General features: G+C 43.0%; 1 protein-coding gene across 2 annotated transcripts in view; it reads left to right on the top strand.

The window, feature by feature from the left end:
- Positions 1–3331: 3331 nt before the first annotated feature.
- traf4a (tnf receptor-associated factor 4a) overlaps positions 3332–23128 on the top strand; it is a 38611-nt gene continuing 18814 nt past the window's right edge. The window contains exon 1 of one of the 2 annotated variants that reach the window (XM_006801517.2): positions 3332–3829. In XM_006801517.2, the coding sequence (XP_006801580.1) occupies positions 3687–3829 (143 nt within the window). In that variant the 5' untranslated portion in view covers positions 3332–3686. The remainder of the gene's footprint in view (positions 3830–23128) is intronic. The other variant, XM_006801518.2, reaches the window with a different exon arrangement.

Here is a 23128-nt window from a genome sequence, read left to right as displayed (position 1 = left end):
GCTGCAGCCTCAGCCTTTCTCTCTCTATCTATTTTTCTTTCAGGTGTTTCATTCAATGGTTTGATTTCATGGTGCAAAGCACAAAAAAAGGTCACAGCCTTGCTACAGGTTTTATCTCACATCAGGTCGGTGAAAGGAATGTTGCAACACAGATACTGTAGCTAGATTACAGGAAGTCATTAGGCTGGGCTCATGCAGTGAGCTATTGTGCGCTCTCATGTGCAGTGTCAGCGCAAGAAAGACCATTAAAAGGTCAAACTGGTTTGAGCTCTCTCAAGCAGCCGCTGAATGAAACGAAAAGAATGAAGCCACTTGAGCGTTCATCAGACAAATGAAGTCAGCACCACGTCAGTGGTCACTTTGCGATTTATTGGATTACAGTGGTGTTCGAACCACATAACGACGGACCAAGCTGTGTCTGAAACCACTCGCTTGTTCGCTCATTCACTTTTGTAAGATAAACAGCAGTTCAATGAGAGGAGTGAAAGGAGATTTCAGACTGTTTACTGACTGCAGCAGGAAGTGGTGCACATGCTGGGCTGTTTTCATTCCAGTGTAGGACTCTGAACAGCAGATGAAGTTCACAGTTTTATCATTATTGTCCTTGTAACTCATTGAAATCATGTTGCTGTACAGAACAGTGTGAAAACTGTTCATGTGATGACCAAAATCAAAACCTGCCAAAGTGTTCAGAGTACAGTAACTATTTCCTTCAATGCCTCACTCTGATGCAGACACAACCATGCTGAAAAGGGTTAACAAAAATGAAAATGCCACAATATTGAAAAGCCCCCATTGTAGTAAATAAAGACCAAATACACCGCCTCAATTTAACTAAAGAAATAAGGGTCTTCCGTTGGGTTGAAGGTCTCAGTTCAGGTTCAGTAAGATCCTAACCCCACTGAGAATCTTTGGGATGTGCTGGAGAACATGTTGCACAGCGGTGCGGATCTCCCCTCATCGATATGAGATATTGGAAAATAAATGTTACAGCTGAGAACCTTTTTTGGGCCAGTCAGTGTAAACCTGAACCTGTAATAATGAACGATTTGAAGAAAGTTGCACACAGAACCTGAAGTCCTAATAATGCAAAGTGGGGTCAGTTTGAAGTGCTTTATATGCTGCTGCATGGCTTCATTTCCAATAGTAAATCCAGAGATCATCTGCAGTTACATGATTATATTCTGTATTTAGGCTGAGAGCAGTCTGAGACTGCACAGCTCAGCTTAGGCTGAGACGAGGGGTAGATTGACTGTCTCAATTCAATTAATGATTGGATGAAAAATAAATATTTTTGAATTTAACTCAGACAAAGCAAACGTCTCTATTTCCCGCTCCAGAAAGCATATACCTCTATATCCGTTTTCTGTCTCATTCAGCCTAAAAGCTAACACACACAATCTTGAGATCATTTTTGATGTTTGATGTTTGATGTTTCACATCAAGGCTCTTGCTTTTTCACTGTAAGAAAAAATGCTCAAAAAGTGAACAAGAGATGCTCGTTCAGGTCATCACCTCCTGCTTGGATTATTGTAGTGCTCTATTTTCTTGTCCGCCAAAGCGTTTATTAATCGCCTCCAATCTGTCCAAAATGCTGCTTCAAGGATTGTAACTTGCTCTCAAATTCTCTCATATCACCCCATCATTACAGCATCTGCACTGGCATCCAGTCAGGTTTAGGTATCATCTTGAAATCTTGGTTCTTACTTTCATGGCTTTATGAGGTGAGGCCCTCACATACATCGCCTGTCTACTCAAATCCTTAGGCTGGCTGATAGAGGTCTTCTTGTGGTTCTCTGTACCCGTGTAAAATCTAAGTGGGTACTGTCTCTTAAAACCAAAACTGTGGAACAGCTTACCACTCTTTCTTCACACGCTTGACTCTGTGGCATTCTTTAGAAAGCTTTAAACTTCTCTATTCAGACAGAGATTTGGGTGTTTTTGTGTTGTGTGCATTTTGCTCTTCTTTTTGTTTGTTTTTCTCCTGATATCTCTGTAAGCACTTTGTGACTCCTTTTCTTAGAAAGCGCTATATAAATCAATTTTACTTACTAATCTGCATCTGGATTAGTCTGTGATATTTTCTCGTAAACATCAAGGTGATGTCTGATTTTACTTCGATAGGTATTTCTGATGACACCAGATGTCTCACAGCGCTGAAATATCGTTCCAAAAATTCCTTGATCTATTGTGACTAACTGTTAGTTCCACTTCAAGCAGGTAGTCGCTTCTAAGTTGGGCCAAGACTCACCTCTGATAAAGATTTTAATGCATATATCAATATATATATACATATATATATATATATATATATATATATATATATATATATATATATATATATATGTATAAACAAACCAAAATAATCACAGAAAACAGTTTCAAGTACTAGCACCTCAAAATGCTCATTTCCACTGCTGCTTTTTTTAAAATATGCATGTGTTTTTTATATTTACATTCACATTAAATTTGACTCACAGTGACATTTTCTTGTGTTACGGCTTTTGTTGCAGTAGAGAACATTTAAAAAGACAGACTTTTTTTATTACAAGTGAGCAAAAAATGAAACATTAACCTCCTCTACCCTCATCTTTACGCTGTCATTAATATGTAGTTTAATACTATAAACACACCGAGTTATTTTTAATCAGTGGGTATTATTCCAGACTTCTTCACCTTTTCTGGGGACATGGCTCAGCTGCCTTTGTTGTCCTGTGTGATGATGTAATGGTGATGTAATCCGGTGGCAATACAGCAGGTGAAAACCGATCCAGATGTGAAGCTGTGCGCTTTAGTGACCCCGTGAAAGAAATGACATCCGGATGTTTATTTCTTTTAATGAATATAACAGCAGACGTCAGGGGTTATTTTTAATGAAGCATTTATATGAAACATTTAAGCCTGAAACGAAATAATACCAGGCTGGTGTGCTGCTCCATCGCCAGGGGGCGCCTCTCCCCTCTGACTGTGCTGTAGGTGTCTGAGTTGGATTCAGTTTTTCTTTATTTAATTTACATCTTTACTGCGAAACCTCTCTCACGTGTGACTTCACCAGCTGGCACTGTGTATGTTTAGTATTTTTTATTTATTTATTTATTATCACTCTCCGACACTTTATGTGGACCCCTGATGGCGTCTAAGCTGATAAATAAACATTGATAATTATCAAATGTGAAATGAAAGAACGATGAGAGCCCACTGTAGCCGGACAAAGGCTCGATTAAAGCCTCATAAAGAGGGGATCACAGAGATAAAATGGTGTGAACAGAGCGTTTCAGCTCCTTGACTCCTCCTGCCTGGAGGAGGAGGAGGAGGAGGCGGGACTCGGTGCACCTAAACAGACGGAGGGCTCTTGCTTTGCTCTCAGTGTGTCAGTTCTGCATCACCAGAGGAGTCATCCGCACAGCTGTAGCAGCTCTGCCGGCCAACGTAAACACTGCGGAGGAAGAACCGCTTCTCCAGCCTGTCTCGGACCGTCCAGCCTTTGTTGCCGTCAGACAGCTGAGCACTGCGGGAGGACGAAGCTGCAGAGCCCGATCCGTCGGCGGCGGAAGGGACGTGATATGAACCCCTCATCGGCTTCACGGCAGCGCAGCTAGACAGCCCCGTTTGCGGGGGGATCGAGAGGACATTTGTACCTTTAACCTGCAGCCGAAGGCCCGACAAAAGCGATAGAACCTGCAGCCATGCCCGGGTTTGATTACAAGTTCCTGGAGAAGCCAAAGAGACGCTTCCAGTGTCCGCTCTGCAGCAAAGCGATGCGGGAGCCCGTCCAAGTGTCCACCTGTGGACACCGTTTCTGTGACACCTGCCTGCAAGAATTTCTGAGGTATGCTGTGTGTTTGTGTGCACAGGGATCCACCTCTTTGCAGGCGACACCGGAAATTACTGGCGTAGTTTCGGTCGAGCAGCAGTAAATAAAAGCATAGGTGTGCCCTGCTCACCTTTCTTCCGTCTTGCCTGGGTCTGCATTAATGTTGGTCTATTGTGTAGCTGCTGCCCAGAGCAGTAACACAATATGAGGCCTGGTAAACAATGCCTGGCTTTAACCCTCCTTCTCTTGATGTCAGGTGTGTTTTTTTCTCTCTCTCTCTCTGCATGTGCAGCTTTAGCCTGGAATAATATTTCATCATTGTTAATTATCGCTTAGACTCATTAATGCGCAGATTTCTTTTTTCTCCGAGTGTAATCTTTATGTTAAAGTTTGGGGGTTTTCCCCCCTTTTACATTAATTTTTCATGCTGTGGTGATTGTGGCCTGCAGAGGGCCCCTGCATCCCCATCCTGTCTGTGTTTCTGGGCTGGGGTGGATGAGTCTGCGTGGGTTGTGTATGTGTGTGTTTGAGTATGTTCTTGAGTCCAGGATTAGACAGTGGTTCATTGGTCGGGGGCATCTGGGGGCCGCTGAGGGACCTTTCGCTGAGAGGTCAGCAGGATGGCAGACCTCCTCACCTTTTAATCTGTTCAACACTGGACTCAGTGTTAAGATCCCTACAAACAGAGTCTTTGTTTTGTTCCTTTTAAAGATGGCCCTGTTGCTAATTATCCCACTACACCTACAGGACTCTCAAGCAATACACAGAATCCCCCAACAGCTTACCTGCAGATCACACACACCTGCATCAGGAGCTTCTTCTCCAGCCTGATTGGCTGCAGTGTCACCATGTAAAGTAGTAGATGAGTTCAGATTGTTGACTTCTGATTTGTGTTTATGTGATGTTTAGTTGCATTAAAATGTGTGCAGAAAAGCGCTAATGGCCCTAAAAGCCACATCACAAAGATTTAAAACAGGAAACAAACAGGTTAACAAATTTAGTTAATACTTAAATATTTTTTATAAACTGAAAAAAATTATTTTAAAGGTTAAAATTAACCTTGAAATATTTTGGTGCACTGATAGGTACAATTTGTAGTTGTAATAATAGTAATAATGATGATAGGGAAAAATCTAATTTTTGACCAAAATATCTGTTTTTAAATGGTTTAAAATTTCCTGCTTTTCTTTGTGTTATCTCATTTTACACTAACTCCATTTGTGTTGTTTCCCTGTTGGTTGTGGACTTTGAGACACTGAGAACTTTTTGTTTGTTTGTTGAACAGAGAGTAGCCGATTAAATAAAAGATCTGATCTGTGTATTACAGTTGCGTTGCCCTCCACACTAGAAGGTCTAAAGACTTGATTGTGGGAGTTGTCATTCATAAGCTTGGCTTTTATTTCCTTCTTTTTTTTCTTTTTTTTAAAAAATCTGTACAGTGCGGTCTAAATGTGACTCACACTGTTTTGGAAAAGCTGTCTGATTACCACATTTTTCTTTTCTTTTTTTGAGCAAAAGTGCCGTCAGAACTTGATTCCTCCTCGATTTGAGAATTTGCTGGCGTAATAGATTCAAGTGAATGAAATGGGACTGAAGAACATTTGTAGTGTTTTGTGCTAAATATTTGAATTATTGGAAATATGATCATTAGTTGTTTCACACATCAGATTTGAATAAAAGTAGATCTGGTCTCTTCGTTCAGACTATTGTTCTATTGTTTTTATGTTATGGAGTCTGGATGGGATATGGGTGACAGCTGCTGTGATGATTCAAATCTGAGCTGCAGTGATTAAATGGAAAGATAAATCGAGAAAGACAAACCACAAAGTTGCTTTTGTTTGAGACAATGAAGACGACTGTCTGCAGTGTCTGATGCTATGCTATAGTTAAACGTCACATTATAATTGTTCAAATGTAGTTTTATGAGTCATAAAAATGCTGCGGTTTCTTGGTTTGTCATTTTTCCTGTCAAGCTGATCTGCAGTTTAACGTCAGTTATAAAATCAGCTATTTAGCTGAGACCAGTCTTCGGTTTTACTTGATGAAACACGAAGACACCCCGAGGGAAACTGGGATAACTTTTCTGTAAGCTCCAGTTGCTTTCAGGAAAGACTGATGTCTTATTTGGTGATCATTTAGTCAGGCTTCCTGTGTCAGAACACATTGACAGCACAGAGGTGGATTGACGCTATGAATATATTAGCTAGTTCGTCGTGAGCTGCTGGTTTGCAGTGTTTTGAGTCATCGGGAAGCCTCCTCTGGATTACTAAACAGCAGTAGATTGCATCTGGTTGAAAAGCAGAAAGAGTGCTGAACAAAGGGAGCGCGGGAGGAACAGTGTTGCTGCTGATCAATGAGTTTGGCCCGACGCTTTGTCTGCCTCATCCCGTCCGCCTCCATGTTCGTCCTCCAGTTTACGCTCTTTTTTTCCCTTTAACTCCCACAGACTCACTGAATTTAACTAAAGTTTCTCAACTTGTTAAAGTTTTGATTGTGCCCCTGCGTGGTAGAGATGTCACATAATATGATTCCTCCCTGTACAGTTTACATGACCTACATCAAGTGAGTGGAGAGCCTTACTGGAAGTGCATCTCCTCTTTAACAACACATCCTGAGTAAAGGAGCTAAAATGTGGGTGGTCGTTTTATCAATATTTACTAATGTTCACTGGTCATCTGTTGGCCATTGATCAGAACATCATTCAATACTTAAAAGTATTCACACCTCTGATCAGTAAACTTAGGTGTTAGACTTTTTAGCACCCATTGTATCTATTTCCAGCTTATTAACAAATATATTCTTACACCAGATAATTAAATCTCTTTATTAATGGCCTAAAAAAACTGCAGAATAATGTATATAAACTTTTAAAACTGCACCTCTGATCTTGATGTCTCCAAATTTGTTACGAGCCACTTAAAAAAAGCTATTTTCTGAGCTTTTCATGAAGAGAGATGTGTGATAGTGGCACTAAGATGTCTAAATAAACGGTTTCCACATTCAGATTTATAATAATAGAATCAAAATGACGTACAAGGTCACACTGTTTCTCAGTGGGAACTCTGATCGTGCTTCAAAGGAGATTTCCTGCTTCACTTCCCAGGTAGATTAAAGCGTAAATAAACATCTATGTGAACAGCAAATAGTGTTTTAGCAGCTCCTCCGCCGTCATGAAACAGCCGACAGGCTTCGTTCTCACCTCTTTAATTAACGAAGTGTGCCAGTCGAGGCCGTCGAGCGTGTGCGCCTTTTGTGAGCACGGTTCAAGTTTATTGAGGCTGACAGTCAGTAGTTAGCTAATGCATTGCCCATTGTGCAACTCAGCTGATCCTGTCTCTGAAGTTATTGAGGGCTATGTCACATCCAGTCCAGGCTTGCTTGGCCAGTATGCCCGCTTTCACATGGACGGCTCTGTCATCATCTCCGGAGACCCACTGCTCTGTCACAATAAGCCGCAAGTAAGCAAATGCATGACATTGCTGGAGCGTTAATCATCCTTTCTCACGAAATAATCCCTCCAATTTATTTAGAAATTTATATGGCGCAATATAACTGGGTTATAACACACTATGTGGTGAGTGATACATGCTTAATAACCAAATTCCTCATGAGAAGAACGAAGATGATCACAAATGACAGTAATGGCACGAGGGCATGCAGAGAGCAACAACTACCAGGGTTAATGCACCATCTTTGTAATTTTAAGGAAATTGATCCCGATCTGCACCACGATGCGATGCCTTCTTCTGTTAGTCATGCTCCAAGTCTCCTCCGAGTTCTGGTTTCACTTTTACTCCTAATGTGACAGTACTTGTCAGGTGCAAGCTGTAATAAGCTCCGATGTGAGGACATCCTAGGCTGGAGCCTATCCCTGCTGTCACAGGGTGAGATGTGCAGTACACCCTGCGCAGGTCCGTTCATGCTCACATTCACGCCTAGGGCTAATTGAGCATCAGCAATTAGCCTGTCTTTGGAGTGTGGGAGCAAACCGGAATACCTGGAGAGAGCCAACGCAGGCACAGGGAGACTCCTTCACTCGGGGCAGGATTTGTACCTAGGACATTCTTATTATGAGGCAACAGTGCTAATATGTTATATAAATATTTTGTATTATACTTCTACGCAGATATAAGCCATGCGTGTTCAGATAGAGTTTTCTATCACCTTTTAAACCATTTATTTTGTTCATATGCAGCTTATAAATGCCATGTAGTGTTATTTAAAGGACCACGAGGAGGCTAATCCTGTATTTCCACTTCAAAGAATGTCACAGTGGAGTGAAACGTCCCTGAGAGGCACTCAAGGAAACACATGAAGCGTTGTGGCTCTACTGTGTCTGAGCAGCCTCTGTTAGCATGTGATGCTAATGGCCTGTGTTTCCGCTTTGGGAGGAATGTGCAGCAGCAGCAGTCTTGGAGGTTCCCCCCCCCCCCCCCCCCAACACACACTCTTCTAAAGGGAGTCATGGGGTAAAAGCAGCCCTGCCCTACAGCTTGAACACACTCTGCAATCAAATAGGAGTCACATGCCTCAGTTGCTCAGTGTCTACTGACCAGGGCAGACTTTGTTTTAGCCACACTGTGGCTCTAATAAAGGAGAATAAACACTTAATAGGTGGGCTTATGATCGAGCCACACATGCCGGGCCTCACGGCTCGGCAGTGCCGGGACTCCTGAGCCAGAGTAAAGCCTCACAGTGTAACTGTGGGGCCTCTGTGGGGATGATGCAGTGCAGCGCCACGGCCTTGACAGGGGTGTAATTGGTTTGTTCAGCTCGGGAGCATCTCTTCCTACAGGCCCTCCGCGCATTCGTACAGCACAACTGCTGACTTACCCGGAGTCACGAGTGGCTGCAAAGTGGGCTAATGTGAGAATTTTTCACGGCTCGATTATTCACTGTCCGAAAGCCAGGCCAGTGTTTTTTGCAGCAGACCTTGATTCGTTTTAACTTTGACATGTCCTCTGTGTGTAGCACAGCATTTTTCCCCACTCCTCACTGATGTAGGTGATACTCGCTTTTTCAGCTGTGCTCTCCCACGTTTTTTACACTGTGGATGTCCTGATGCACAGCCACAGAACACCTCGTACCTCACTCTCCTTCCTCTAGCATCTGTCTAATCTAATATGTGGGTAGTGTGGTAGTAAAAAAACTGATAAGTCACCCGATTGGAAGTGTTTCCAAGAAGCCAAGTGGACTTATTAAAAGCTTAGCGTGAGCATTTTTGCTTAATAAACTATTTAAATGATTAATGAAACGGCTAAATTGTTGCTATAATGATTGTCTGATTGGCTACTTTTTCAATAAATTAATGAATTGCTCTAACGCTACAGTCAACAACTCTTTTATTACTTTGTTAAAAAGCCAAACCCTTTATTTTCAAAACATAAATCTATAATAAAATTACTTTCCTTTGTCTTTATGTGAAAAAAGTAGGCCAGCCCTTTTATATGGAAGTGAGTTATTTGCCAGATGACTTCTTGGTCGGGTCGTGGGCGGCACTATGGTACAGTGGTTACCTCACTGTCACCTCATAGCTGAGAGGTTCTGAGTTCCTGGGATCTTTCTGTGTGGAGCTTGTCCAGAATAAGTTTCCTGAAGGTTCTCCGGTTTCCTGCCACAGCCCAAAGACATGCTCATTAGTTTAATGGGCCATAGGTGTGGATGTGAGTCTGGGATATTCTCATTCAGTTTTCAGTGTGGAACCTAATTTCCCAAAAAAGTAAACAATTTCTGTGCTGATGAAATTTCCTCATTCAAAGCTGTTTAATCAGTGGTTTATAAAGTTTCTATAAAGACTGTATTTGCTCTTTTACTGAAGCTGGTTTGTTAGGATGTGATTCTAAGACTAGGGATGGATATTGATTAAAATACACCACACAGGTCTGATTCTTTATCGAGTCCCTCGTTGGTTTTGCATCCATATTCTGAGTGTACATGCAGGTTTTATCATCAGAGCCTGAACAGACTGTAGGAACAGAGCAGAAAAACAAAGTTTGCATGTGACTCAGGTGTGTAAAAGCTCCACTTGTTTGAGTTTGACGTCTGTCTTTGTAATGCACAGCTGTCAGATTCACAATGCCAGCATTATTAAGCTTGGAGGCACGATTCAGATGGATTGTGCAATTTTAAACTAGTTCTGGATTTAACCAAAACACTAAACAGGTGTGATCTGAGCTCAGAGCGTTTGGCCTGTTTGGCACACGATGATCTAAATGTGTCCCCCTTTTAACTTTGTGATGAATTCCCTTCTGTCCAAAGGGATGTATAGAGGGGCACTCTGGCTGCAGTGACAGGACGTTTCTTAAAGGGCTTAATGGAGCTGTGTTGTATTAGTGCTCAATGTTGTGTGTAAGTCTGCCACTTGAGGCAGCTGGGTCTTTGTGCCCCAGTGGGTGTCTGTGTCTGAATGGGAGCAGAGCCATGGATGACTGGTGAATGACTGCGTGTTCGCTGCCATTTCCATCCTGCGGTCCTGTCACAGAGACATTCACAGTCCCCCCGCAGGTGTCCCAACACTGCACAGACTTCCTGGGTCCAGATCCGGAGACTCAACAGTGATCAGCAAGCAGCGCACAGAGAGATGCTGTGTTCAGGCGAGGCCTCCGCTCTACACTTTGGGGTCTGTGAAGGCCTATCAGAGCTGTGCAATCAAGCCGCTGTCAGCTGTTGCACTCGGGGTGATGGAGCTGGAAAGGGTCCCATAAACTTAAACACATCAATGCATAGAAGGAGTCGGAGGATAAAGAGGCGTGCAGAGAGAAAACACGGTGCGGGACACTGCAGCTTTTGTCTGGGAAAAGAGCAGTTGGTGCTCTGAATGCCACCTAAATGTACCTGCAGAGTCGAGCAGCAGTCACCAGCTGCTGTGAAGGCGTGACACCCACACCTTTCTAATTCTAGCAGCAATTACTGACAAGGAAGTTAGTCACTGAAAGTCCCCGAGCTCACCACACGGCTGGACTTTGAAATGAATGATTGCATGGAAAGTCACTGATGTTTAAAGTTTAACGTGGACCAAGTTTACAGCCCGAGCAATCGAGTTCAGCTGCAGCGCAACATGAAAGTGGAGCTCCTCAACCAGTGTAGTTTGGTTCATTTTGTGCTTTTTGAACTACACCCGGTGGCTTCACGCATGTTCTTGATTCATAATTGTGTCTGTACGAACCAAGCACCCATTTCTGTTGCAACCAGTGTTATTTCAGTTTAGCTGCACATAAGCTGAAGATCTAAGTCTGAGAATATAATCCCGAAAAATAAAAGAAAACAACCTCAAATTGCCATGTCTCATGGGTGTAAGGAAATGGATGTTGACATCTAATAGCCCATAATTATCCATGTTTAGACAGGAGAGGATGAAATGATCTGCAGCCAACTTTAATGTTGCTTGTTATAAACAGCAAACAGACAGAATTATTACACAGTCAGATTAAATTTGTTGTTTTTGGGCTGCGACCACAACGGGCTTCACGTGACTTTGCTTACATACCATGCGAACCCACTTCTTCCCCCCCACGAAAAGTTGAAGGGAAAAAAAAGTGCAGCAGGGAGAACAAAAATACGTTTATGGAAGTCGTTCACTCCTGAGACTGACGGATAGATGTGAGCCGAGGCTGTTTCAGGATAAGACGCTTGTCTCCTGGGAGGAAGCGGAGAGAGGCTTTAGAGATGCAGCTGTGATGATGACATTGCTGAGAGAAAGCGCCCCGGCCAGTTCACACAGCTGCAGAGGCCCTCCAGTAGAGAAAAGATGTCATTATGAGATTCATATTTTGACGGATGTAAAGAAACGAGAGCGTGCGCCCGAGTTCGGATGAAACTCGGAGCCACTTTGGGCTCTTGGGTGGATTTTCTGATGGAGATGTTTCGCATTCAGGTTGTGTCATCTGGATGTGTTTTTTATTTGTTTTTTTAATAATAATAATAATAATAATTCTCCTCTTCTGAAAGGCCCCTGGAACCGATTATGCGAGCTCAGACAGGAACACATCCTGAATGACTTCGGAGGCTTTCACAGACTTCTCCATAAAGCCAGACTACCTGACCCCACACACAGTGTTTCCACTGCTGTTTGTGGTTTGTGTCAGAATGTTTAGATGAAAGTTAATTTGTGGTTTAGGGAAAGTAAGTCAACTTCCATCCACTTGAATGACTTCAAATCATGGATTCATGTTACCTGATGAAGTGCCAGTATAACAGCCTAAAAATGAAATACAGGTTTGTTGAGATAAAAGCAAATTGCGGCTTATTACAAGTGCCGATTTGGTTCATAGTACTTACAATGAAGAGGTAGTTTGTTACAATATAGGTTTTGTTGCGCAGTTGTGGTTGTTTTTTATTGGCTGTCATGAGACTGCAGTCACTGACTCTGTAAGTAGGGTTAAAAACAGGTAAGGTGGGCGAACAGGACGATTATTTGTAGGTAAAATTAGGGCTAAAGGTGATAATTAACGGATTAGTTGCTCTTTAGAAAACATTTTTTACATCGTGGCTGTAACTGACAGTTATGTGGCGGTAGTTTAAAGTAATTTAACAGGCTTAGGGAGATACTAATTCAACTAAATGACTCATTAATAACAATACTAGGTTGGTGTGAAGCTTAGTGAAAATTAGCAACTGCAAGTTAACGGTCACAGCAGGTCAAACAAGGCTGCCTCAACAAAACTCCAAAGAACTGAAGAAATGCTTCGGAAGATAACCAAGAAATTTGTTCAATTCCCATATAATTGACTGATTTTCCTGCTACATCAAACTGATTTCACCAATCTTCTGTGTTTTTTCAGATAACACTGATTTATGGTTTCTGAATGCTATGCTTTGTTATGCGCATAGCATAAAATTCTCAACGGGAAGCCCAAAATCCAACTATGCATGGACCGGAAGTTTTGGCGTTTAGTTATTTCCTTCATTAAGACGACATTCGACGACGTTCCCAGTACCCTTAGTGATGAGTTTTGAAACCTCGGCATATGTCGATAAAGATTTATTAACAATAGTTTTCAGGGCAATCCAAGCAGAGACCACCCTCACTAACTTCTTTAGTCATCTGGTCTATATGCAGGCCTGAAATATGACACAAACTGTTCAGGTCAGAAGAGAGCTTCAAGGGTTAGTCCTAGCTGGCTTTTAAAGGGTAAAGAGTTGAGTTATTTATTTATTTATTTATTCACCCAAAACATGATAAACAAGGCAAACAAACAGAAAAACCACTGGCTTGCTTTTACCTTAACCCACAGAGGTGGCAGCCTGTGTAAATGGGATGTAATGTTTCCCAGTAGATGCCTGCTTTGCATGTGCGAATATGCCTGTGAATATATTCCTGAGTGTTCGTGAGGCCCAATAAGAGGCCGTTATAGACATGCCTCGACTTGCCCTTGCCTATGAGAGCTCCTTTAAAATGAATCCCGCAGCCCTTTGCACCCAAACAAAGGCTGAAAACATTCCTGCTATGCATTGAAGCACCTTGCTCCTCGCACAGCGAGCATGCTGGGACCGAGCTGCTCAGCCCAGCCCTGATGCTGGACCACAGCCAACTGGCCCAGATCTGAAAAGCGTGACTAGTGCTTACATGCATACTATGTGAAGCGGCTCAGATAATAATATGTGTATATGAAACCACATACATGCTCTCTGCCTGTTCCCGATGTTGATTTTAGGGTTCAGCGGCAGATACTTTAATGTTTGAGTGTTCAGCCCGGCTCCATCTGCTCCCCTCTCGCACTAATCGACTCGCCGCTCATTCAGCGTGTTTGTCTTGTGCACAGGTCACCGAGCTGACGGACCCAGCGCACCGACACACGTGTTTCGACTCTCACACAGATTATTCCAGCAGGGCGCTTTCTCATTTGAAGCTGTAAGGCTGAAATCGCATCTGGAGAGTGCAAGCAGACGCCATCAAACCTCAAATTAGGGCTGATTAACGAGTCATTTTCAGGCAAAAATACTGAACATTTTCTAGTTTCAGCAGCTGAACTGTGAGGTTTTCTGGCTCTGGTATTTAGTTTTTTATATTTAACAGTCAGCAGTGGGCTGTTTGGACTGTTCTCACCAAAATTTCATCAAATAATCGGTGAAGTAATCTGCCAGCAGAGTTTATTTTACTTGAATCTTCGTCAGACTTCTTTGTATTGAAGGTGACGTCTCGTTATTCATGAAGGAAGTGAAACTTGCACATACTTTTAGATAAAACATCTGTAATCTATGCCCGAGTGAGAAATGTGCACTAATGCAGCTTTTTGCGTGCAGCTTATGCGCCTTAAACCACATGCTCTTGTTTTGTCGACTCAATGCCTCTTGTTTACACCAGGGAGTAGTCTTTAGGGTTTCGGGGCTGACAGGAAGGCATGTGAGGAATCTCTGTTCGAGGTCTGAAAGCGGAGCAGCTGGGATCGGGAAGTTGGCGGCTCGCTGCCGAGGCACCTGTCCTCAGTGAAAGGCTCCTCTGTCGAGCCGAACAGGTGTCTGCAGAGCAGTTAAGCCCCTCGCTTGAAGTGAACACACTCTGAATTATAGTCATTTATTCACAGGGCCCTCCGTCAATGTTAAGGTCACTGTCCATTGGCCCTCAGCCTTTCCGCCTGCCCTCTTTTTTTCAGTGACGAGGGCTTCCTTCCTGCCAAGGCTCTACATCTTCCTCTCATCTATTTTTCTGCGGTGGCCCTTTAACCAAACAGCTCAATGACTCCCTTGTGTTTTTGCCTCAGGATCTTTCTCACAACTCATTTACTGATGCGTCAACGCAGCGTTATTGTGCCTGGCCTCCTCCTTCCTCCTTCTGAACGGGCCAACTTTGAACCCCCGATGGGGTGGCGCAGGAAGCGATCAGGTGCACCTCCGGATGGGTCAGTCACCCTGTTCAGAATGAAAGAACGTTTGTTTACTTCACTTCCTCAGCTCAGAGACTATAGAAAGAAGACTAGATCAGCTGATTGTGGGTTTAGATTATTATTACTTATTCGTTTCCAACAAGCAGCAGACAAACAAATGATACTAATTTCACTGTTGACAATCAAGAAGCCCTGCAGTAACAAGGCTACTTATTTAACGTCTTGCTTCAGAAAGTGCCATACAGACGCCCCAATTAATACTGCAGCTCAAGCAGTGCAGCTTATATTCCAGCTGAAAAAACAAGATTTTATTATGAGTAATGGATGACATCTGTATTTGTTGCTAATTCCTCTATTTTTCCTCCCCCTCTTCTTTTATGCGCTGATTGAAAAATCTTGTCATTTATCTCATTGTTGCTCCCAGCAACAGGGGCAGGTTGAAGATTCGGTGCTCGAAGAACAATTCAAACTGAGGCGTTTTGAAACAAAGGAGGCGATTTGACGTCAGCGCCTCGCCTCGCCGAACAAAGAGACCGCGTCCACAGAGCAGGCAGAGAAGTGGACAACTGCAGGAGGCCCAGCTTTGAGGTGCCTCACAGATCAGGCACGTGGGAGGGGGTGTGGGGAGGGGGCTCTCTGTGTTGGTTGGTAGGGACTGAGCCTGATAAGGAGAAGCCAGAGCCACAGCCCGTCTGAGGTGCGATTCCAGTAGCTGATAATAAGGGCAGCGAGAAGGGATTGTGTGTGTGTTTTGTGAATTAGTGCACACGTGCTTGTGTGTGTGTGCTCACTGTCAACCATACACGCACACACACACCTACTTCCAGTTACCATGGACACAAAAGCACAGGACCTAAAATTGTCACTGCCTGCCGGTGATGTGCACACCTCTCAGGCCCAAATCAGCTTACTGACACATCAGGAAAAAGGAGCTTTTCCGCTCGCTGTTCAGTGGAAATTCAAACGAGCCGGAAGCAGACGTTCGCGTTACGTAACGCTGATTTCTTCGATATCTGACAGTAAAGCGAGGCATTAAGGTGAGCAGGATTGAGGAGGAGAGTTAAGACGGCGCTGAGAGGCAAAAGTTTTCAGTTTTTCTGCCTGAGAGGAACACAAGTGACTCATGACACATCAGACTCGCGGCTGTGCCTCCCGCGCTCTGCTGCTGCGATAACAGTGAATCACAACGACGCAGATCGCAGACTCTGACAAGAGGAAATCCAAGTCCTTATCCTCGCCCCAGTCTTCAGTTCGCTGTGACCTCAGACACACTGTGGCAAAGTTGCAATCTAAAAACTAAATTCTGTGGAAATTCATTGGGTCCAGACATAAAAACTTCTTTATCTCGGATTAGACTCGTCCACCTCAGGCCAATTCACATTTCTTCCTCTGTGTTGTTCCTGTGGGGTCGGACCAAAATAACTTCTTCACACAGCAAAGCCGATAATGGTTTACCCACACCTGCTATCTCTTCCTATCTCTCTCACACATAGCAGACCAGCTGTGAGGGAGTGTGTGTGGAGTACTTATCTTTGAAGGCCTGGGAAGAGCAGACAGCTGTTTATTGAAGACAGGGCTTCTTTTTCTGGTGTATCTAGTTTGTTTAATGGAAGTTGCTGCTCATTATACTGACCCGATGAGAGGAAACAACAGTGCTTATTTATTCTCTGTGCACAAGTCAGACTCTTTTTCCTAAAATGCTAACTAATGCTATCCAGGATCAGCAGCTGGGGGTGCTTTTCTACCAGAAAATATGCCAAATATGGCATTTATGATTCGTACCAGCCTCCTATTTTTGTACCTGTGACATTTAGATGCCTCGTATAGTTCAGGCCTCCGAGCCACTATCTCAGCAGACTAACCGATCTCAGTACTAACGCACATCAGCTGATGGATCAGCCGATATCCTTTAGCCCACTGTTCTAGGCTGCCTCCACCTGTAACAATGCTCTTGTCATTGCTTCTTTCAAAGCAGAGCCATACTGCCAAATACGAATTACAGCGGAAGGAGATTGTTTTCATGTTTTGACTCATTTTAACGTTTTTTTCATTACATTTACTTTCACATTTTTGATGTTTTTAAGAATAAGGTATAAAAGCAGGTGGATGTTTTCCACCTGCTTTTCCAAGGTTAACAGGTGCACATCAGTGAAAAGATCTGCTACGATCCATAAGCTATTACAAGTGGGAGGGGCTATCTGCATTGCCCACCTGCTGCAGTCTCTCAGTGGAGTTGTGATGGAGAAGTTCTTTGACATAATCTGCAGACCAATCATTTGCTTCCTGAACTTGATTGAGATGTGTCTGTGGTCTGAATTTGTTCACTTTTTTAAAAAAAAAATCTGAGCTTGTTTTCTTTGCTCTAAATATTTCCAAAGCGATTGTCAGTCAGTCTGCAGTAAATAATAGCGTTAAATGATGAATGATGAGCTCTGTGTTTCTCTGAGGCTCTCTCCTTGAGGGTATACGGCTCATTTGCTTGCTGTAAAAACAACAGTCTTCTTTGTCTGGTGAGGGCCTTGGCATTGAAAGTCGACTCCATAATAAACGAGCGAACCGAAGCACTCTCCTTACGAATTGCTATAAAATGTGATTTATGCTGAGAGCATGCAAAGCAGCAGCAGCAGTTCCTCCTCTCCTCCTCGTCTGCCATGAGCTCATGCGCCTATAGGTACTAAATGGTGAAATTTTAGCTCTAAGTGGCTTTTGATTGATGCCGTGCCTCTGGTGGCCAGGTCTGTCCTAAATTCTCTTTAAAGTTGAAATGTCCCTCTTGGCGTCTGGGCGAAACAGATCTTGGCGGTTCTTAAAGTCATAAAACAAACCCAACAGAGAGCAAAACGAGGTCATTACACAGGGAAAATGCTCTGCTAGGACCAGTTAACAAATCACTGGCATATTCCTCGTCATTCTTCCAGAGAAGATAAAATGTTCTTGATTTTTTTTATCTGTTTGTTTGTTTTTTAAAGGCATTTTGACCGCATGCGTTTAGCCTAATAGAATATAGAAGCCTACACCTCTGTGTGGAAATGTAGTTTTGTGTTTTGATGTTTTTTTTATTCCTGTGTGCGAAGCAGAGATGCTCCATCGTGACCGATCGCAGTTCGTCTTACTCGCTGAACTGTCCTTGCATTTAAATCTTGAGTTAATCCAGTATTTGTGTGAAGGACTGATTTTCCCATCCAGTGTCCCAACTAATCAGAGAAAGTGTGTTCAAAGTAAAATGCTTTATGATGCAGAATATGCTTATCTCTGGATTTACTGGGCATTAACCTCCTCACCTCGCTGTCAACCATCTGTCAGATACGCTGACCTGCGGCAGTGTCCCAGCTCAGAGAGACATTTATGAGAAGATGTGAAATGGTTTGCAAAGGAAAAAGAGTGTGGATGCTATTTCTGCTGAATATGAATGTGCAGCTAGCAGCTCAATATAGTGGAAGTGGGCACAGCCCGGCTCTGTGCGAAGGCTTTTGTGCGGATTAAACAAACAAGATATAAAGTGGTTAGTTAGTGAGCTTTAGAGGTGTTAGTAAGCAGATTTTGGACTGTGCCAGACTAGCTGAGCCCCCCCTCCTGTTTTCAGCCTACTAATGTGTTCTATGAAGCTGCACTGGGAGACCGTGGAGCTGGCCTAGCTCTGTCCTAGAGTAAGAAAAATCCACCCACAATGATACAGAGACCTTTTAAAGAGCCAGGCTGACTGATTCCCTGTTTCCAGTCTTTAAACTGAGCTGACTGCCTCAAACTAAACACCTGAATGAAAACATTTTCTTTATTTTTTTGAGCAGCACACCTCATGCCTTATTATTGCAGACGTCACAAACTGATTGAAAATGCTCTTATTTTGACAGGCAGCTTGCACAATAGCTCGAAGCGCGCTGCTGCTTCCACGCTTAATCTGCATTAGTGCTGCGATTTCATGTTGTGCTTCTCCGTGATTGTGGCTCCAGTAGCTGATTCATTAATGCTGTTTTGAGGGGGGAAATGAGGTGACTCTGTCTGCTACTGCGTCTCCGCTGCCATATGCATACAGTTGGCTTGTGGGCCAGGCTTTGCCTCCCCGTCCGGTGTAGGCGCTCCACGAGATTAACTGCGGCTCCTCAAAGCCAGCCGTCATCGCTGCATATTGCTCTTTTGAGCAGAAATCTGCCTTCTGAACTAAAATTAGACCAGCCATCTGTGATTAAAACTGCTAAATATCGCACGCGTCTGGAGAAATGTAGAGCATGTAGCTGCTTCCATTTGTTGCTGAATTATAGCTGATCACTCTCCAGCTCCTTTGTAGCTTTTGAATCTTCACAAATTGGTGACAGTGGATAGTAAAACAGAGAGTGGGGTATTTCTCACCTGCTGCAACCTTAAATGCAGCTTTTAGCACTTCTTCAATGGCCAGTAAGTCCTTCTCACATGTGTGACATGTTAAACCTCAGGACTTTCATTGATCTCCAGATGCAGTCCTCCACCCGCCCCGCCCCTCCACAAACCGCCCTTCAGATCAAACGTAAAGCATCTCCTTTCAAGCTCTGCTTTCCTTTCATGTACGCAGTGCGGGCTCTGTTCGTGCGGGTACGCCTCCGTTATGGTGGTCTCTCTCGTTTCCTTTTTTATTTTTTTATTTTTTATTTTTTTTATCCACTTTTGCTGTATACTGAGTGGGTGAGGGTGACTGCACTCATGCATGCATGAGCTCAGCTCCCGGTACAATTGATGGGACCTCTCTCTTTTTTTCTCTCTCTCTCAACTCCCCCACCACCCCGCTCCCAGATCAGCAGCAGTTAATGAAAGTGGATTGATTTTCCTGTACCTCCTGCATCCAACGTTTAATCTGGGGGATGAAATCGACCAGGAAAACAAAAGATCCTACTGCATTCTGTTATATTATGTCTTTGATTGTCTGCCAAGTTCCTTAGAAAACAGTCTGCGTTGGTATAAAACTGGCATAACTGGCACTGACATCCATATGACTTGAGGCATTTTAGTGGAAGAGTTGGACCATTTGGGAAATGCACTTATTGGCTTCTTTGTCAAGATAGAGGAGTGATACTGCTCTCTAGAATATTAGATCCTAATCAATCTTGTCTTGAGTAATTTATAATTGAGTGTTTTTGAAGTTATCGGTGTTGTGCACATGCCTGCAGGCATTTAACAGACGTCGAGGCGAGGCTCCTGAAACTCTTGAACCTGATTTACCTTTTATCATTTAACTGTGCAGAAACCTTCAGATAGCTCTTTCATTTTTTGATCTGGAGCTAAAATGACAAGCTGCTGCAGCTAACTTCATATTTAACCTGGAAATGAGCGCTATCAATCATTAAACCCTTGCTCCTTTCATAATATCGAAGGTGCGACCTAGGAGGGCGTCTTGAGTTTATGACTGCTATAAATTCATAGTGTCAGTGGAGGAGCTGGAATTCAGTTTCTGTTATACCCCCCCCCCCCCCCTCCTTTTTCTGTTAAAGACTCATGTCAGAGCCTGATCACGCTGATGGAAGGAGACAGTGTGGGGGGGATTATAACTACTTGTATGTGCCGTCTCCCCTCCTCACACACTTAAGGATGGATTATGCATCACACAAGCTTGCCTTCAGCTTTCAGAAAACTACTCCTCCTCTTCCCTTCAGCCCTCCATATATGGTCTTCCTTCCTCCCCTCTCCTGCTTGCCCTCTGAAAGGTGTTTTTTTTTTTTTTTTTCTTTTTCTTCTTCTTCTTCTTCTTCTTCTTTGTGTTTTCCTCGTGGCTGTGTGTCTGAGCTACACCTCTGGCCGATGAGATGAGTCATTGTCATCTAATTGCTCTCAAATTCAGACCGACCGCCAGGTTTCACCTCTCGAGCGACTGAGTTCTACTTTTTATAATCGCACAAAAGGTTATTTCTGTCCAGGAGATGTAGGTGTGTGTTTTCTGGAAACCAATAACACATCAATGGAGCTTTATTGTGTAATGCTACAAATACAACCAGGTCTTTGTGTGTAGAAATACATCAAAATTAAGGAAGTTAGCAGAATAATTATGTTATGAACTGCAAAATATGTTCAATAAAAGTTCATCCATTAATGGCAAACCTGTGTTAGCTTCAGTTTATCCCCTTTATTCATACAGAAAATGTAATCCTGCTCAAATGCATGCGTTGACATAACCAACATGCTGCTTATAACATAATGAAGTATCTTATTGATACACGTTAGGAGGAATAGTTAAATTTATTGGACAAAGGATGTTGGGGCCACCGGGAATGAGGACAAAGAGGAAAACCACAAAGATTGTTGGTGGGACAGAAGAGGATGTTAGGGATGGTGTGAGATGGAGACAGATGATCCAATGTGGCGACGCCTTAAGGGAGCAGCTGAAAAATAAAGAAGTGGTGACATAGGTCACGTGTTATTGGTGCATATTTATGATCATTTATTGCAGGCCTTCTCAGGACACAACATCACATCTGATGTTGTGTTTTGGAAATTTAAAGGACAGTCCCTGGAAATATTCTCTTACTGTTGGGTCACACTTTGAGTACGCTCAGTCAGAGGTCTTAGATGACACGGAGCGCAGGGCAACATTCACCTTTATCTGCTTCCGGTGCTACTGCCGAGCTGACATTTAAAAAAAAATAAAAAACAAACAGATTTTTGTCAACCTTTGGATGCTGTGAGAACATGTGCGAACTCTCTCACAGATGGCTCGTGTTCACAAATGTCAACACGGTGAGGTGAACTGCACAGAGAAATGAATAACATTGCATAAGCGATGACGGCATGAGCAGGGATGGCCTCAGGTGTCCTGATCTCCACTGTTTTGTGTGTGGTCAGAAAATTGCGTGTAGGCACGAAACAAATTCCCAGTAGCTTCGAAATCCACTTTACTTCTTTTGTTCAGGTTTTTGTAGGTGGCGTCTGTGTAGCTCGTAGTAAAACCGTCCTTTAATGGTTTTTCTATCTTGGTACACATTTGTTCTCAGCGAGTGTGTTGCATGGGGTGCAGGAGATGAAGCCAGGGAACGAGGCCAGACATCCACCCACACACACTCACACTCTCTCCAGTAGTAGTAGTAGTGCCTTTCTTCCACTTGCATCATTTTATTCCTGCTTCAGCAAAGTAACGCAACAAAAATAGTCCTTTTCTGGATAAGGAACATGGAGAACTGAAAGTGTGAAAGTTCAATTTACAGGGAATTATGCAACAAATCTTTGAAAACAGTTACATTTTCCGCCTTTATTTGAAGCGCCATCTGACACAGCGTCACATGTGGTTTATTTCTCTCTTGCTGATGACCATGACCTACAGACTGTCAGCCATTGTTGCTTCATATTAAACAGCTGTCAGTGGCTGTTAGTGACCAACACAGGAAGTCAGATAGGATTTTACAGGTGTCATATTCCAGACTGGATCCTGCTAAACTCAACAAAAAGCCTCCTGAGATCTGTCAAAAACTGTAAGAATAATTTTAGGGTAAAAACAGTAGTGCAAAATGTAATAGTCCATCCATTCTTCTCTATAGTTTAGTTTTCGGGGCATATGATAAAGAAACTGTGTTTGACCAAAATTTACTGACTGTCTTGTGACTCCTTTGCTAAATAGTAAATATCACTGAGCTATCAGCCATTAGATGGCCTCAGCGTGAGGTTCAGTAATAATATCTGTACTTTACAGAGTAAAGACGGAACAGAAAACTGTACAAATTTAGCTCAGACGATAATAGCAGCATTATAAATTGGACACTAAAATGTCAGGTGCGTAACAGACTGAAGGACAACAATAGAGTGGTAGAAAAAACTATATGCTATTTGTGTAAAATGTTAGATTTTACCGTTTGGTATCCATTTTAGTTTAGTTTAGTTTTTCTCTACAAAAATTGAGTCAATCTGCAGCTATTTTTCTTTGAAAGCCTTTATTTATCAGGCAGACAGGTGTCCAAAACCTGATAATGTCAAATGAAAGAAAAAAACAAAACACTTTCACATTTACAAATTGTAAACAAAGAAATGTGTGGGTTTTTTACTTTATATAAAATAACTACTTCACTAGTCATTTCACACTTATGTTCTACAGCCTCAGTTTAAACTTTCTACACCAAGACGTTTCAGTGCCAACCTCTTTTAATTATTGCTTTACTATGTGAAAAGGTCACCGTGCTTCCTAGTAGGCAATAGCTTTGCCTTCCAGAAGCGTCAGAGGGCTTATGCACAATATAATCTCCAACAAACCACAGGTATGGACAGCTTATCCTGTAGGAATTAAGCGCTACACAAGCAGCTGTCACGGCGTCATTCATGTGTGAATATGCCACACAGAAAGTCTGCAAAGGAGCCGTCAATCCACCTGTAGGCCGGTGTGTCATCGCGCTCTGTGAAAGTAGGAGCTGCTCCTCCTCTTTCAGACAAATGAGAGGGCCGCAGAGAGCTCGGCGGAAAGCCAAATGAGCTGTGGGCGAAGTCTATCAGGTTCCACAGGTGGAAACATCACCCGGCTTATTCAGGGGATGCGCAGCTAATCGTG

This window comes from Neolamprologus brichardi, chromosome 14 (genome assembly GCF_056152115.1).
Source record: "Neolamprologus brichardi isolate AB-2024 chromosome 14, ASM5615211v1, whole genome shotgun sequence".
Taxonomy (NCBI): Eukaryota; Metazoa; Chordata; class Actinopteri; order Cichliformes; family Cichlidae; genus Neolamprologus; species Neolamprologus brichardi.
The sequence above is the reverse complement of the archived record's forward strand: the minus strand, read 5'-3'. Positions and strand labels throughout refer to the sequence as shown.